Source organism: Salmo salar, chromosome 02, assembly GCF_965601325.2.
Source record: "Salmo salar chromosome 02, fSalSal1, whole genome shotgun sequence".
NCBI classification, from domain to species: domain Eukaryota; kingdom Metazoa; phylum Chordata; class Actinopteri; order Salmoniformes; family Salmonidae; genus Salmo; species Salmo salar.
The window spans coordinates 41299074-41315731 of NC_138292.1; the positions used below are offsets into that span (position 1 = coordinate 41299074).

Sequence of the window (16658 nt, forward strand, 5' to 3'; positions counted from 1 at the left end):
GTCTCTTCCGACAGGGTAAAATACCTCTAAACACACAGTCAAGGTAAAACACTTTTAAATTCCTTTAAACGTCATATAAAATGGATATAGAGGACCATTATTAAGCTGGGTATGCCTGTTTCTTATTGGCAATGTGCAAGGCCTTTGATGCCGTTATCTACGCATTCCACAAGGTATCTGCACAGGTTTCAAGTGTATTAGCCTATAGACTGTAGGCAAAACACATGTATTATATTTGTCAGGGCTGTGCCGTCACACACAAAAATACCTTGAAGACCACATTTTCATAAACTTATCTACTATGAGCACAGATTGTTGCAGAATAACAATGTAATCTAACCAACATTTGCATTTGAGCTGAAACTGATGCATTTAGGCTAACTTTTTAATACATTAGTGGATAAGTAATTAGAATGACAGTGTTTTCAGTTTAGAATGCTGAATTGAAACAACAGCATGAAGACAGGTAAGATGTATGACAAACAGTCCAAAGATGGTAGTTAGGCCTATATAAATAGATGTTTAGCCCTATAAACTGCACACATGGGTAGGGTATAAAATAAATTGTTATGTGGTTAAATAAAGTGCAACTGTGAAACTAAAATGGGAAGGCTATTTATAATCCCAATGTATAACCTGAAAGAACAGTTGCAATAGGAATAGATGTATAGGATTGACAGTAAAAGGCTTAATGTACACTTTAGTGCACAATCCTCTATGACCCAGGCAAGCAAACCAATACAACAGTATTGCACCCTCTTCTGGAAAAAGCAGCAATGTGCAGAATTATAGTATTTATTAGCTCGTATCACCAGTACAAGTTACTATATAAATAGGGTCTAAATAAAAAACTGCTTTCTCAGTTGGTGATAAAAAAAAAAAAAAAGACAAATTCTACAAAAAAGTGAAAGAGCAGAACATTTAGTTTGGGGAGGGAGGGCGGAAAGGGGGAGGTCACCTCGAAAAAGACAGAACATGTATTTTATTGGTCGTTTTGGGACGTGGTTTGCATTGTTAGTATTTCGCTTGGCTAAACAGCACCCGTTTGGGAATTTGTTTGGGAATGTAAAATAAGCAGAAGACCTTAGAACACCAGCTAAACGATTTCTGGACAAAACTGCATAGGACCTAGCCCAGGATGTAGGTGTACTCTTAAAGAGCCTACCTTAAGATCCAAGGATGTTATATATTATTTTCATAGGTAACTGGCTCTGCCAGCCAAAACAGCCAAAAGCTCCATCTAAATGTGAATTGATTCTCAATTGCTATACGGTTCCCGAAACATAAAGCCCTTTACTTTCATGTCACATCAAAATTATTCCACAAATGCTAAAATATACACTTACTATGCAGTGTTTTAACTGGCTTCATCACAATTCCAGCAGACAGTATTTTTCAATGATCAAGTTTACATGAGCACAGTATTCATGATAGTAGCTCATATACCGCAGCAGGCTGTGTTTAGTGTTATCCGGGATAAGCTGTTTACATGCACCTTTGATATCCCACTCATGAGTATCCCTGTATCTATGAATAAACAGAATTGACCTCATTTAAATATATGGGTTAAATGGATAGTAACTGAAATATGAACACTGACTGTAGGCCTATAACCTCTCACCTGTAGCGTAATATACACTGAACGAAAGATGTAAAGTGTTGGTCCCATGTTTCATGAGCTGAAAGAAAAGATCCCAGAAATGTTCCATGCGCACAAAAAGCTTATTTCTCTCCAATTTTGTGCACAAATTTGTTTACATCCCTGTTATTGAGCATTTCTCCTTTGACCAAGATAATCCATCCACCTGACAGTTGTGGCATATCAAGAAGCTGATTAAAGAGTGTGATCATTACACTGGCGCACCTTGTGCCGAGGACAGTAAAAGGCCACTCTGAAATATGCAGTTTGTCACACAACACAATGCCACAGATGTCTCAAGTTTTGAGAGAGTGTGCAATTGGCATGGTGACTGCAGGAATATCCACCAGAACTGTTGCCAGATAATTCGAATGTTAATTTCTCTACCATAAGCCAAGGTCGTTTTAGAAAATATAGCAGTACGTTCAACCGGCCTCACAACCGCAGACCACGTGCATGGCGTCATGTGTGCAAGCGGTTTGCTGATGTCAACGTTGTGAACAGAGTTCCCCATTGTGGCTGTGGGGTTATGGTATGGGCAGGCATAAGCTACGGACAACAAACACAATTGCATTTTATCGATGGAAATTTGAATGCACAGAGATAGTGTGATGAGATCCTGAGGCCCATTGTGAGGGCAATTTTTTTATGGTATCTGTGACCAACAGATGCATATCTGTGAAATCCATAAATTAGGGCCTAATGAATTTATTTAAATTGACTGATTTCCTGAAATAAACTAACTCAGTAAAGTCTTTGAAATTGTTACATGTTGCATTTATATTTTTGTATAGTATAATATGAATTCCTGCAGAATTATGCATTTCTTGCAATGAAATTATACAACAAATGTTTATTTTGTTTCGGGAACAGGAGTGAAGAAATATAGATTTTTTTTAGCATCGCTTGAGAAAATGCGAATGCGTTTGTAATGTGTTGTCTTTGACACTGTTAAGCAAGCAGACAGTATTTCAACCACATAAAATATGCACCCATATGTGTTTCATCGTTTTCTCAGCTTTTCATTTCCTTAAAACTGTTCAAACTGATGAGACATTGCCATTTTGCACAGGACCAATCTTTGCACTGTTTTGGAGTTATTGTGTTTTCTCCCTGCTCCTTAAATGAAACAGAAACTTTAACCAGTGTTAACTACACTGAAAAAAATATGAACACAACATGTCAAGTGTTGGTCCCATGTTTCATGAGCGGAAGAAAAACAATCTCAGAAATGTTCCTTAAATACAAAAAGCTTATTTCTCTCAAATTTTGTTCACAAATTTGTTTATATCCCTCTTAGTGAGCATTTCTCCTTTGCTAAGATAATCAATCCACCTGACAGGTGTGGCATATCAAGAAGCTGATTAAACAGCGTGATCATTACACAGATGCACCTTGTGCTGGAGACAATAAAATGCCACATACTGGATCTCATAAGTTTTGAGGGAGTGTGCAATTGGCATGCTGACTGCAGGAATGTTCACCAGAGCTGTTGCCAGATAATTTAATGTTCATTTCTCTACCATAAGCTGCCTCCAACATAATTTTAGAGCATTTGGCAGTACGTCCAACCGGCCTCACAACCACAGACCACATGTGACCACGCCAGCCCAGGACCTCCACATCCGGCTTCTTCACCTGCAGGATCTTCTGAGTCCAGCAAACCGGACTGGGGGGGATTCATTCTTGGCTGGGCCTGGCTCGCCAGTGGGTGGGCCCTGGCTGACAAGTGGGTGGGCCTATGCCCTCCAAAGTACCCATGGCTGCACCCCTGCCCAGTCATGTGGAATCCATAGATTAGGGCCGAATAAGTTTTTTTCAATTGACTGATTTCCTTATATGAACAGTAACTCAATAAAATCTTTGAAATTGTTGCATGTTGCGTTTATATATTTCTTCAGTATAGATTACTAATGCATTAATTCTATCGATGTAAGACATTATTCTGGTGAGCACTACATTATTTAGTCTTCTGGGGGAACAAGTTATGATAGAAGAGAAGCTGCATGTATCAAACTATAGTTGACAAACAAATGGCCTCCCAAATGTCGGAAATTATATTATGGCCTAGCAAATGTTGGAAATTATTAGCAGAAAGTTGTCTAAATTAGGGGTGAAAGTAGCCAGTAGTAAATTATACTCAATTAATTATAGTAGGCTAAATTATTATGTTGGAATGAACTGCGCAGGTAACCTGCTTTTTGAAGTGATTTGTTTGACAATCAGATGAAAACATCATCACACAACATCCATGATATGTGAAACTAAGCCTGCACAGAGCGCAATACAACAGTAAACAGGATAAGATGTTTACATGCAACAGTATCCTGTTTTAGATCAGCATATCCCAGGCATCTTATCCGGGTTTTTTAACACCGGGATACATACTTTTTCGGGTTATTGTAAACGAGATTTGAGGTTTATACAGTATGTGTCAACTCAAAAACAGAATACCTGAGTATCCTGAATAATAACACGATATTGGTGTGCATGTAAACATGGTCACTGACAACATGTTTCAGGTGGCCTTAATCCATTACACACAGGTGGAGCATGCTAGATAACTAATTAGCACAGGTGGTCCCTCTGTCTTCTGTAAATACATGCTGTAACATGGATGTATGGCTGTGTGGGAACAGTAACCCTAACCCTATAGATGGGCTAGGGCATAGCCGCGGGAAGTAGGGGTGCTGAGGGCGCTACAGCATCCCCTGAGAAATCTGAATTAAAAAATGTAATTTAGTGCACTGCGCTTTTAATAGTCCTTTATTAGTGAAACTATATGGCTATGGGTTAAGGGTTATGTTTAAGGTAAGGGTGGAGAAGTCCTAATGATCCAGGATAGCACTGACCCTTACTTGTGCATCACATGGTCAGAGAGGAAGAGGTGAAGAGAGAGATTACATGTAGCCTTCAAAACACCTGGGAACTCAGAAATCTCCGACTTCCGACTTCAGTGTGTTCAAGACAACTGGGAACTCTGGGAAAAAACGAGCTCCGACTGGGAAAAATAATTTTGAACGGTCCTCCAACTCAGAATTCCAAGTCGGAAACTCTGCCATCTTTCTAGAGCTCTGAATTTCCGGCCTGAAGATCACTGACATCATGATTTCACCTCGTTTTTTTGGGTTTTTTTTTGAGTTCCCAGTTGTCTTGAACGCACCATACCTATCACTAAAGTCTGTCCAAATAATGCAACGTTCAAAGCCACTGGGAACTTGGAACTTGGAAATCTCAGATTTCCTACAACAGTGCGTTCAAGACAACTGGGAACTTTGGGTAAAAACGAGGTCCGACTGGAAAAAATAGTTTTGAACGGCATCAAAGTTGGAATTCCAAGTCGGAAACTCTGCCATCTTTCTAGAGCTCAAACTTTCCAACCTGAAGATCACTGATGTCATGATCTGACCTCGTTGTTTTCCGAGTTCCCAGTTGTCTTGTGCCACGTTCAAAACAACAGGGAATTCGGAAAATACAAGGTCAAATCATGACGTCAGTGATCTTCAGGTTGGAAAGTCGGAACTCTAGAAGAGGCCAGAGTTCCCGAGTTGGAATTCCGTTTTCCCATTCGGAGCTCTTTTATTTAAAAAAAAAAAAATTTATACACTGAAACTGGAAGTCGGAGATTTCCAAGTTCCCAGTTGTTTTGAATGCGGCATAAGCCTAATACGTTTCGTCATTGTATACAGATCAGTGTTTTGGTACATGTATTGTCAATGTGACCCTTTTGGTCACATTCTTTGTCTTGTTATCAACTGTAACAACATCATTATTATTATTATTACCAACATTTATGGGTACAATTCCAAACTTGTGTATGATCAGTTACTTGAATCTTTGGAAAAGCGTATTCTCCAATGGCTAAGCAAGTTCCCTAATGCTTTACTTATAGTAGGTGGGGATTTTAATATTTCTCCGAATCATTTAATTGATAGATGGCCTCCGGGACAGTCCACTTCTATGAATAGAAGTTTGAGGCAGTTTATGGAAAGGATGGATATTATAGATATTTGGAGAGTAAAGTTTCCTAATGACAAGTCTTTCACTTGGAGTAATAAGGCACGCTTCCAGACAATCACGCATAGATTTTTGGCTGGTGTCTAAATGTTTTGATAAACAGAGTATTTCTGTTAACATCCTGGCCACTCCCATTACTGATCATATAGCTATTTATATTGACATTAAACTTTTTATCTCTGATAATGGCCTTGGCAGAGAATCCTACTGGAAGCTTAATAGCTCTATATTAAAACATGAGTTGGTCAAGATGGAAATTACACACTTCTGGAACAAAGCTATAAATGACAATTCATACAGTAATAACTGGGAGCTTTTTAAACATGAGGTTGGAAAATATTTCAGAAAATATGGGAGTATTCTTGCCAAGACGAGCTGAAGAAGAAAGTGTAATTACAAAGATCACCTCTCCTGTTCAAAAGCCTATTGAAAGTCTCTCAGAGGAGGACAAATCTGTTATTTTTGAGCTACAACACAAGTTGGATGATATGTATGAACGGAAAGCAGAGGGAGCCTTTGTCAGATCTAGGAAAAAGTGGCTAGAGGAGGGTGAACAAAATGTATCTTATTTTTTCAGTTTAGAAAAATACCACTCTAAAAAGAATACAATTTAACAATTAAATACGAATGGTCTCATCACAGATGATCCCAAATTAATCTCTAACTTTAGTTGTAACTTCTACAGGAATTTATATAGTTCTAAGTATTGTGAGATGTCCTCAAATCTTTTTTTTAACTCTCTGGGGGATGTGAAATCAATTGGGGAGGCTGAGAGGGAACAGTGTGATGACCCTATTATAGTTGAAGAGATAATTTATTCTATTGAACACCTTAAAAATAAAATGTCTCCTGATGATATATCTGCTGAGTTTTACAAAACGTTTTCTCAACAGTCAGCTCCAATTCTGTTGGAGGTCTTTTCTGAAAGCATTGCAAATAATGCTCTCCCTCCCAGTTTGACTCAAGGTCTGATTACCAGTATCCTTAAGCCCAAGAAAGACTTGCTTCTCCTCGATAATTGGTGTCCAATCTGTCTGCTCAATAATGACTACAAAATATTAGCCTCTATACTTGCAAAAAGAATGAAGGCAGTATTGGACTCAATTATAGAAGAGACCCAATCTGGCTTCATGAGGAATAGACATATATCTAATAATATCCGACTTGTGTTAGACCTTATTGACTATTCTGATCTAATCTTCGGAGATTTATTGTCTTCTTAGACTTTTATAAAGCCTTCGATACAGTGGAACATGAGTTTCTAGTTCTCTCCCTTGAGAAATTTGGCTTTGGGGAATTATTTTGTAGTACTATTAAAACTCTTTATGTAAATGGAAACAGTTCCATTAAATTAAAGCATGACATTTCTCCTAGATTTGATTTGAAAAGAGGAATTAGGCAAGGTTGGCCAATTTTGCCTTACCTCTTCCTGCTTGCAACCCAACTTCTTTCAAGTTTTGTTAAATCCAGCGATATAAAAGGGATCTCTATTGCTGACAGAGATATTATCATAAGTCTGCTTGCAGATGACACCACCCTCTTTTTGAAAGATGCTGACCAGATTCCTAAAGCAGCCGATAAATATTTTTTCCAAAGCATCTGTTTTTTTCCTATACCTTAATAAGTGTGAATTGTTTGCTGCTAAAGTGTGATACCCTTTATATGCAATATTCCAGTCAAGGAAAAAGTAACATACCTTGGGATTACCATATCTAAGGATCAACAGGAAAGATGCTCATTAAATTTTATATTATTGAAAAAAACAAAAAGTAGTTGAACCATTGTTTGCAAAGTGATTTATCCTTGAAAGGTTGAGCATTGTTTTCTAAAGCTGAAGGTATCTCCAGACTTACTTATGCAGCCCAGTCCCTACAAAATAGGTAAAGCGGTCGGCCAGATGTTTTTCAACTTCATCTGGAAGAATCGTACACATTATATTAGGAAATCGGTCATTATGAACACATATGAATATGGTGGTCTCAATTTTTGGGATTTTCCACTTTGAATAATACTTTTAAGATAACTTGGGCTAAACATTTCTTAAAGAATCCAACTTCAATTTGGAATTTCATCCCTTATAATATCTTAAGATCTTAAGATAAATTGGGATAAACATTTCTTATAGAATCTAACTTCAATTTGGAATTTCATCCCTCATTGTATGTTCTCCCGTTTTGGTGACTTCAATTTTATGTTACTTTGTAATTATTGTTTTTAAAATTGTATTTAACCTTGATTTAACTATGCAAGCCAGTAAAGAACAAATTCTTATTTACAATGATGGCCTACCCCGGCCAAACCCGGACGACGCTGTGCGCCGCCACTATGGGACTCCCAATCACGGCCGGATGTGATGCAGCCTGGATAACATTGATAAGATTCCTACAAAATTATCTGCTTTTCATAGACAAGTATTCTTAGCGTGGTCGTTAATATATAAATATGATTTTTTTTCCCCTGCATAGGTATTTCATTTGGAAGGATATTTTGTATAGAAAAAAGTATTTATTTTTTAACAACTGGTTTAATAATCATATTCTGCTGGTGAGTCAACTTTAAATGTAGAAGGATTGTTACTCAATTATGAGGAATTTTTTAGCTCGTTACAATATCCCTGTTACACCTAGAGAGTTTGCCATAGTCTTTGATGCTATTCCATCTGGAACTCTCATGTTGTTTAGAGGTGTAACCAGACCTCACCTTCTTGACCTACCCTCGCTTAATCCAGTTGACTCTCCAGTAGGAAAAATGTGTTTATCCTTGTTCCCTCAGAACAGATCTATACGTGCTTTATTTCAAAGGGATATTGTATCCATTCCTTATGTCACAACTTAATGGAATACATCTGTCTAAAATATCTGTTGGGGAAAAGTCTGGTTATTACCACACAAATACCTGCTTGTTAACGAGGTCAAATAGGTCTCTCAGAATGACCCATAAGTATTACCCTGCGAATCATTACCTGAAGAAACTCAAAAAAGACAAAAAGACAAAAAAAAGACAAAAAGACAAAAAAAAGACACTCACAATTTTACCTCATAAATCTAATTGTGCTAATGGAAAAATGTCATATTCATAAATGTAAATTCAGTAATAAAAACACACTTCCGTGTTTTCTGTAAGGAATTTGAACAGTACATTAAGACCATTCTACATTCTTCTAATAAGAAAGCTGTTAAAACAATCAATATATGTATATATTTTAAGGTCTTTGTATAATCTGTAATTTGTTGTTACCCTTAGCATATGGTATCATTGCCTGTTTGTATACTTAATACTTAATAACACATGTATTGTCGCTCTCTGATGACGTCCTTCCGGAATGTGTGGGACTCTGGTTTAGGACACGTGGTTCGGTTACATAGAAGAAGTTGAAGCTATAACTTGACATTTAGAGTATATTGTCTACGTGTGTGTGTCAGATAACCTGTCAAGATGGTGAAGCCACGGTTCAAGGGGAAAAGCACGATAAACACATCGGCGGCCAGCAGTAATCCTGGTAAGTTACAGTCCATGCGTGATGTAACGTTACTGTTTGTTTACAGCTAATGTTAGCTAGCTAACGTGATAGACTTTCTCTCTGATTGATCTGTCTGTTTCGTCTAACTACACAGAAACATTTGGTCCATATATGACATTAGTGTTAGCTACAAATGGAAACGTATACATATATGTTTGGCACTGACATAATTAGTTCAGTAACTAGCTAATTTAGCTACACTTTCTGTTTAACTTTATGCCAAAAACACAACGTAACTTCCATAACAAAATTGAGAACCACACTTTTTATATGGATTTCCAATATTGTTCTGACACTGACAATTAATTAACCCAAAATACCACAACACACCTAACACTGTGTGGCATATAACCTTACGACTCTACCTTTTACAGACCGACCAAAGACTCCTGCAGGTTCAGGCAACAGCATGAGGGACCGGGCAACTGTCAGGCGTCTGAATATGTACAGACAAAAGCAGAGATGGTAAATGATGAAGAAAAAAAAAAGTTACACTTCCATATTAACTCTTTACTTTAATGCTAATGTAACTCTCAGGTCAGGGGTTGACACTTTACCCAGATAAAGCACACCAGTTCCTGGTATTCTATATGTAGCTCCTCTTCATTCTTTTTTTTTTTTAATGATTGTGTTGTAATATAATTTCCATGCACCTGGTTTTGTGACCACTGACTTTCCTCTGCCATTAGCAACAACAGAGGCCAGGTGATCAAGCGTTTGTCGTACCAGTCCACTGTGGCTGATGGGACACAGGCCAGAGTGGAGCCCAACATCAAATGGTTTGGTGAGTAGTGCTGTTAACTGCAATTGCCACACTGTCTCAGGTTAATCCACACATTCTCTTGGGTCTGTTTTTATTATTGATTGGACAGGTATAATGGCAATTTGTCAAGCATTTGATTGGCTAGTTGAAACTTTATACAGAATGGTGGAGTTCTTGTCAATAATGACTAGCAAACCCTTGATTTGTAAGAATAAATCTGTTTTATGCCTTTTTTTTAAATATCTGTGTACGGAGAGATAAGATGGCAGCCTCAACTCACACACACACACGCACTGGTTAATTCTTCCCCTCTGGTCTCAGCAAACACTCGGGTCATCAAACAGTCATCCCTACAGAAGTTCCAGGATGAGATGGGTGTGGTGAAGAAGGACCCATACCGCGTGGTGATGAAACAGAGCAGGCTGCCCATGTCCCTCCTGCACGACAGAGTCAAGGCACACGTGAGTACCAAGCAGGGGCGCATTAATTTGAGCACACTGTGGTGTTGTCACGATACCAGCATTTTGACATCGATACCAGGTTTAGTATCAGGACACTGAAACAATACCGTTGCAAAACATGTCACAGAATAACCACTGGCCTTTATTTTTTTTTTAAACATTGAACAATATGTTGATAAATAGTTTTTATTTTTATTTAACCCATATTTAGTACATCATCTAAAATAATATTCAATTTCTTTCAAAAAATAAAACACCATATTAATTACCCCTAGAGTTATTTTTACTATTTTCTACATTGTAGAATAATAGTGAAGACATCAAAACTATGAAATAACACATGGAATCATATAGTAAACAAGTGTTAAACAAATCAAAATATATTTTAGATTCTTCAAAGTAGCCACCCTTTGCCTTGACAGCTTTGCACACTCTTGGCATTCTCTCAATCAGCTTCATGAGGAATGCTTTTCCAACAGTCTTGAAGAAGTTCCCACATATGCTGAGCACTGCTTTTCCATTACTTTGTGGTCCAACTCATCCCAAACCATCTCAATTGGGTTTAGGTCGGGTGATTGCGGAGGACATCTGATGCAGCGCTCCATCACTTCTTGGTCAAATAGCCAGTGAACAGTTACTTGAACTCTGTAAGCATTTATTTGGTCTGCAATTTCTGAGGCTGGTAACTCTAATGAACTTGTCCTCTGCAGCAGTCATGGCGGTCCTCATGAGAGCTAGTTTCATCATAGCACTTGATGGTTTTTGAGACTGCACTTGAAGAAACTTTCAAAGTTCTTGAAATTTTCTGGATTGACTTATCTTCATGTCTTAAAGTAATGATGGACTGTCGTTTCTCTGCTTATTTGAGCTGTTCTTGCCATAATATGAACTTGGTCTTTTACCAAATAGGGCTGTCTTCTGTATACCACCCCTACCATGTCACAACACAACTGATTGGCTCAAATGCATTAAGAATTCCACAAATTAACTTTTAACAAGGCACACCTGTTAATTGAAATGCATTTCAGGTGACTACCTCATGAAGCTGTTTGAGAAAATGCCAAGAGTGTGCAAAGCTGTCAAGGCAAAGGGTGGCTACTTTGAAGAATCTGAAATATGTTTTGGTTACTAAATTATTCCGTATGTTATTTCATAGTTTTGATGTCTTCACTGTTATTCTACAATGTAGAAAATAGTAAAAATTAAGAAAAACCCTTGAATGAGTTGGTGTCAACTTTTGACTGGTACTGTATGTTCATCTTTCTCACTCAAGTCATTCAAATTTAGATGCTAGTAGAATAATGTTACAACGCAAATGTTCCGGGTACTGTGGCAAGAAAAAGTATGAACCCTTTGGAATTACCTGGATTTCTGCATACATTTTACATAAAATTTGATCTGATCTAAGTCACAATAGACAAACTCAGTGTGCTTAAACTAATAACACACAAATTGTATTTTTTTGAATCTATATTGAATACATAATTTAAACATTCATAATTGTATGTTGGGAAAAATGTGAACCCCCTAGGCTAATGACTTCTCCAAAAGCTAATTGGAGTCAGGAGTCAACGAACCTGGAGTCGAATCAATGAGACGAGATTAGAGATTTTTTTTTTTTGAGTTTGCTATTCACGAGAAGCATTGCCTGATGTGAACCATGCCTCAGACAAAATAACTCAGAAGACCTAAGATTAAGAATTGTTGCCTTCCATAAAGCTGGAAAGGGTTACAAAAGTATCTCTGAAAGAAAGTCCACGGTAAGACAAATTGTCTGTAAATGGACACATTTCAGCACTGTTGCTACTCTTCCCTTACCTGGGAATATTGAAGACTCATGTTAAAAGGAACCACCAGCTTTCATATGTTCTCATATTCTGAGCAAGGAACTTCAATGTTACCTTTTTACATGGCACATATTGCACTTTTACTTTCTTCTCCAACACTGTTTTTGCATTATTTAAACCAAATTGAACATGTTTCATTATTTATTTGAGACGAAATTGATTTTATTGATGTATTATATTAAGTACATTTTTTTTGTAATTGTCATTATTAGAAATACATACAGTTGAAGTTGGAAGTTTACATACATCTTAGCCAAATACATTTAAACTCAGTTTTTCACAATTCCTGACATTTAATCCTAGTAGAAATTCCCTGTCTTAGGTCAGTTAGGATCACTGCTTTATTTTAAGAATGTGAAATGTCAGAATAATAGTAGAGTGATTTATTTCAGCTTTTATTTCTTTCATCACGTTCCCAGTGGGTCAGAAGTTTTTACGTACACTCAATTGGTATTTGGTAGCATTGCCTTTAAATTGTTTAACCTGGGTCAAACGTTTCGGGTAGCCTTCCGTAAGCTTCCCACAATAAGTTGGGTGAATTGTGGCCCATTCCTCCTGACAGAGCTGGTGTAACTGAGTCAGGTTTGTAGGCCTCCTTGCTCGCACACGCTTTTCAAATTTTCTATTGGATTGAGGTCAGGGCTTTGTGATGGACACTCCAATACCTTGACTTTGTTGTCCTTAAGCCATTTTGCCACGACTTTGGAAGTATGCTTGGGGTCATTGTCCACTTGGAAGACCCATTTGTGACCAAGCTTTAACTTCCTGACTGATGTCTTGATGTTGCTTCAATATATTCACATAATTTTCCTCCCTCATGATGCCATCTATTTTGAGAAGTGCACCAGTCCCTCCTGCAGCAAAGCACCCCCACAACTTGATGCTGCCACCCCCGTGTTTCACGGTTGGGATGGTGTTCTTCGGCTTGCAAGCCTCCCCCTTTTTCCTCCAAACATAACGATTGTCATTATGGCCAATCAGTTCTATGTTTGTTTCATCAGACCGGAGAACATTTCTCCAAAAAGTACGATGTTTGTCCTGATGTGCAGTTGCAAACCGTAGTCTGGCTTTTTTTATGGCGGTTTTGGAGCAGTGGCTTTTTCCTTGCTGAGCGGCCTTTCAGGTTATGTCGATATAGGACTCATTTTACTGTGGATATAGATACTTTTATACCTGTTTCCTCCAGCATCTTCACAAGGTCCTTTGCTGCTGTTCTGGGATTGATTTGCACCTTTTGCACCAAAGTGCGTTCATCTCTAAGAGACAGAACGCGTCTCCTTCCTGAGCGGTATGACGGCTGCGTGGTCCCATGGTGTTTATACTTGCGTACTATTGTTTGTATAGATGAACATGGTACCTTCAGGCGTTTGGAAATTGCTTCCAAGGATGAACCAGAATTGTGGAAGTCTACAGTTTATTTTTTTCTTCTGAGGCCTTGACTGATTTCTTTTGATTTTTTTTCCCATGAAGTCAAGCAAAGAAGCACTGAGTTTGAAGGTAGGCCTTAAAATACATCCACAGGTACACCTCCAATTGACTCAAATGATATCAATTAGCTTTAGAAGCTTCTGATAGGCTATGACATAATTTATTGTACTTTTCCAAGCTGTTTAATGCACAGTCAACTTAGTGTACATAAACTTCTGACCCACTGGAATTGTGATACAGTGAAATAATCTGCCTGTAAACAATTGTTGGAAAAATGACTTGTGTCATGCACACAGTTGATGCCCTAACCGACTTGCCAGAACTATAGTTTGTTAACAAGTAATTAGTGGAGTGGTTGAAGAATGAGTTTTAATGACTCTAACCGAAGTGCATGTAAACTTCCGACTTCAGCTGTGTGTATGTATGTATGGTAATTGTCCGATTTTAATCGGTATCGGCTTTTTTTGATCCTTGAATAATCGACTTTGAAATATCAATCGGTTGACCTCTAATTTTCATCAGTAATATTTCTTATAAAAAGTAGATCAGAAGCAGTTAATCCCTCATCAACCCTCTACCAAGAAAGACTGGCATGCATGGTGTCGATTTTAGTTCTTTATGTACAGTCAAGGGAAAGGCGTGCTGCTCTGTTTTGAACCAGCTGCAGATTTGCTAGGTCTTTCTCTGCTGCACTTGACCCTATTACCGGACGGTAATCAAGATGGGACCAGGCCAGAGCCTGAACAACTAGTACAGTTGATTTGTGTCAAACGCAGACCATCTTTTTTATAACAGACATACACCTCCCCATACTCACCAAAACTTTGTTAATATGACTTGACCATGATAATTGACCATCCAATGTAATACCTAGGAGGTTAGCTTCCTCAACTTGCTCAATGGTCACACCTTTATGTCCAACTCCAGTTGAGGTTTAGGTCTTAGAGAATGTTTTGAACCAAATACAATGCTTTTAGTTTTAATGTAGTTAAGACGAGTTTATTATGAATCTCCCATTCTGATGCTGACTAACTCCTTATTTAGAATTTCAGTGAGCTCTCTGGCTTTGGTTGCTGAAATGTAGCGTGTGGACTCATCTGCATACAGTCATTATAGCTTTGTGGTAAAACATTTGTAAAAGGAAAAATAGATGAGTAACGGCCCAAGGCATCTGCCCTGAGGGACACTGCACATACACTACATGACCAAAGTATGTGGACAACAGCTCATTCTAAAATCATGGGCATTAATGTCGAGTTGGTCCCCGCTTTGCTGCTATAACATTTTCCACTCTTCTGGGAAGGCTTTCCACTTACATGTTGGAACATTGCTGCGAGGACTTTCAGCTTTGAGCATTAGTGAGATTGGCTGCTAATGTTGGTTGATTAAGCCTGGCTCGCAGTCGGCGTTCCAATTAATTCCAAAGGTGTTCGATGGTGTTGAGGTCAGGGCTCTGTACAGGCCAGTCAAGTTCTTCCACACCGATCTCGACAAACCATTTCTGTATAGACCTGGCTTTGCGCACCGGGGCATTGTCATTCTGAAGCAGGAAAGGGCCTTTTCCAAACTGTTGCCACAAAGTTCGAAGGCCAGAATTGTCTAGAATGTCATTGTATGCTGTAGCATTAAGATTTCCCTATGACAGTGCCACATTGAAAGTCACTGAGCTCTTCAGTAGGGCCATTCTACTGCCAATGTTTGTCTATGGAGATTGCATGGCGGTGTGCTCATATTTTATACACCTGTAAGCAACGGTGTGGCTGAAATAGCCAAATCCACTAATTTCAAGGTGTGTCCACATACACAAAAGTATGTCTGATGTTAGAACTCTAAGTTCTGTTGGATAAATAACTCTGCAACCATGTGATGGCTGATGATGTAAAGCCATAGCAAGTTAGTTTTTTTTGAATAACAATTTATAATCAATAAAATTAAAGGCTTCACTGAAATCTAACAATACAACTCCAGCTATCATCTTATTATTTTATTTGAACCAATAATCAGTCATCTGAGTCAGTGCGGTACAAGTTGAGTGCCCTTCTCTTTATTTATGCTGAAAGTCAGTAGTTAACTTATTGTAAAATCGTTACTCTGTTTTCCTCAGGTAGCCTATTTCTTAGAGCCTGGTTACACCAGACTGAGCGTTCATTCCGGTTTAACCAGGCTGTATTTGTGAGGTGAAAAATGCACGGGTTGACAGGTCAGGTGGGATCTTCCTCTCCAACTGGCCTATTCCCGCTCATTTTGCTGCGCTTCACAATGAACCAACCTGCCTGTATCGAGTTGTGTTTTGCAAGAGAGAGTTCGATGCAGTTGGCCAACTTTGCGCCCCCGGGTGATTTTGCTACACAACGTTCCTGTAGATTGTTCTAGAACCATTTGGTCAACAGTAATAGAGTATGCATTATGTTGATTCCTGCTATGAAAGTATCTGCCTGTCCCTGTTTCGCTGCTGTGTGGATGGTGGAGGGAGAGATGCATTCTGAGAAGCATGACCGTTGATGACAATGCTACTGCAGGCAAATTATTATTTTTTTAAGCTACTACTGTTTTAGTTACATCATGTAGGCTACACCTGGCGCTGAAAAGTTGTTGTTGTAGGACATTAGCCTACATTTTACTGATGGATTAATAAATTATCCTACATGTCTATATATAAACACAAAAATATTTCGAGTTATCAATCTAGCTAAATATTTTGAGTTTGCACTTCCTCAGGATGTGAATAATATAGCTTATAGGTCAATATGAACAAAGATGTCATCAAATTCTCTGAAGAGCCAAAAATACATCTGATAATTCTGGATCTTATTTTGACAGGTTTCATATGAAAATATTAGTTTTTCATTCCCTGTATATGCTACATGAAATAATAGCTTTTTTAATCATAGGCTGCCATCTGTCTTACTGGGTAATTGTCCAGAGCCCTGCCACTAATGGGCAGTGAATGTTCTTGTATTTGTTATCGAGCAACATGGTCAAA

General features: G+C 38.2%; 1 protein-coding gene across 1 annotated transcript in view; it reads left to right on the forward strand.

Annotated features, from left to right (window-relative positions):
• Window positions 1–8973: 8973 nt before the first annotated feature.
• LOC106583018 (nucleolar GTP-binding protein 2) overlaps window positions 8974–16658 on the forward strand; it is a 28628-nt gene continuing 20943 nt past the window's right edge. The window contains exons 1-4 of the mRNA XM_014166759.3: window positions 8974–9155; window positions 9551–9641; window positions 9866–9960; window positions 10261–10400. Of these exons, the coding sequence (XP_014022234.2) occupies window positions 9092–9155; window positions 9551–9641; window positions 9866–9960; window positions 10261–10400 (390 nt within the window). The 5' untranslated portion in view covers window positions 8974–9091. The remainder of the gene's footprint in view (window positions 9156–9550; window positions 9642–9865; window positions 9961–10260; window positions 10401–16658) is intronic.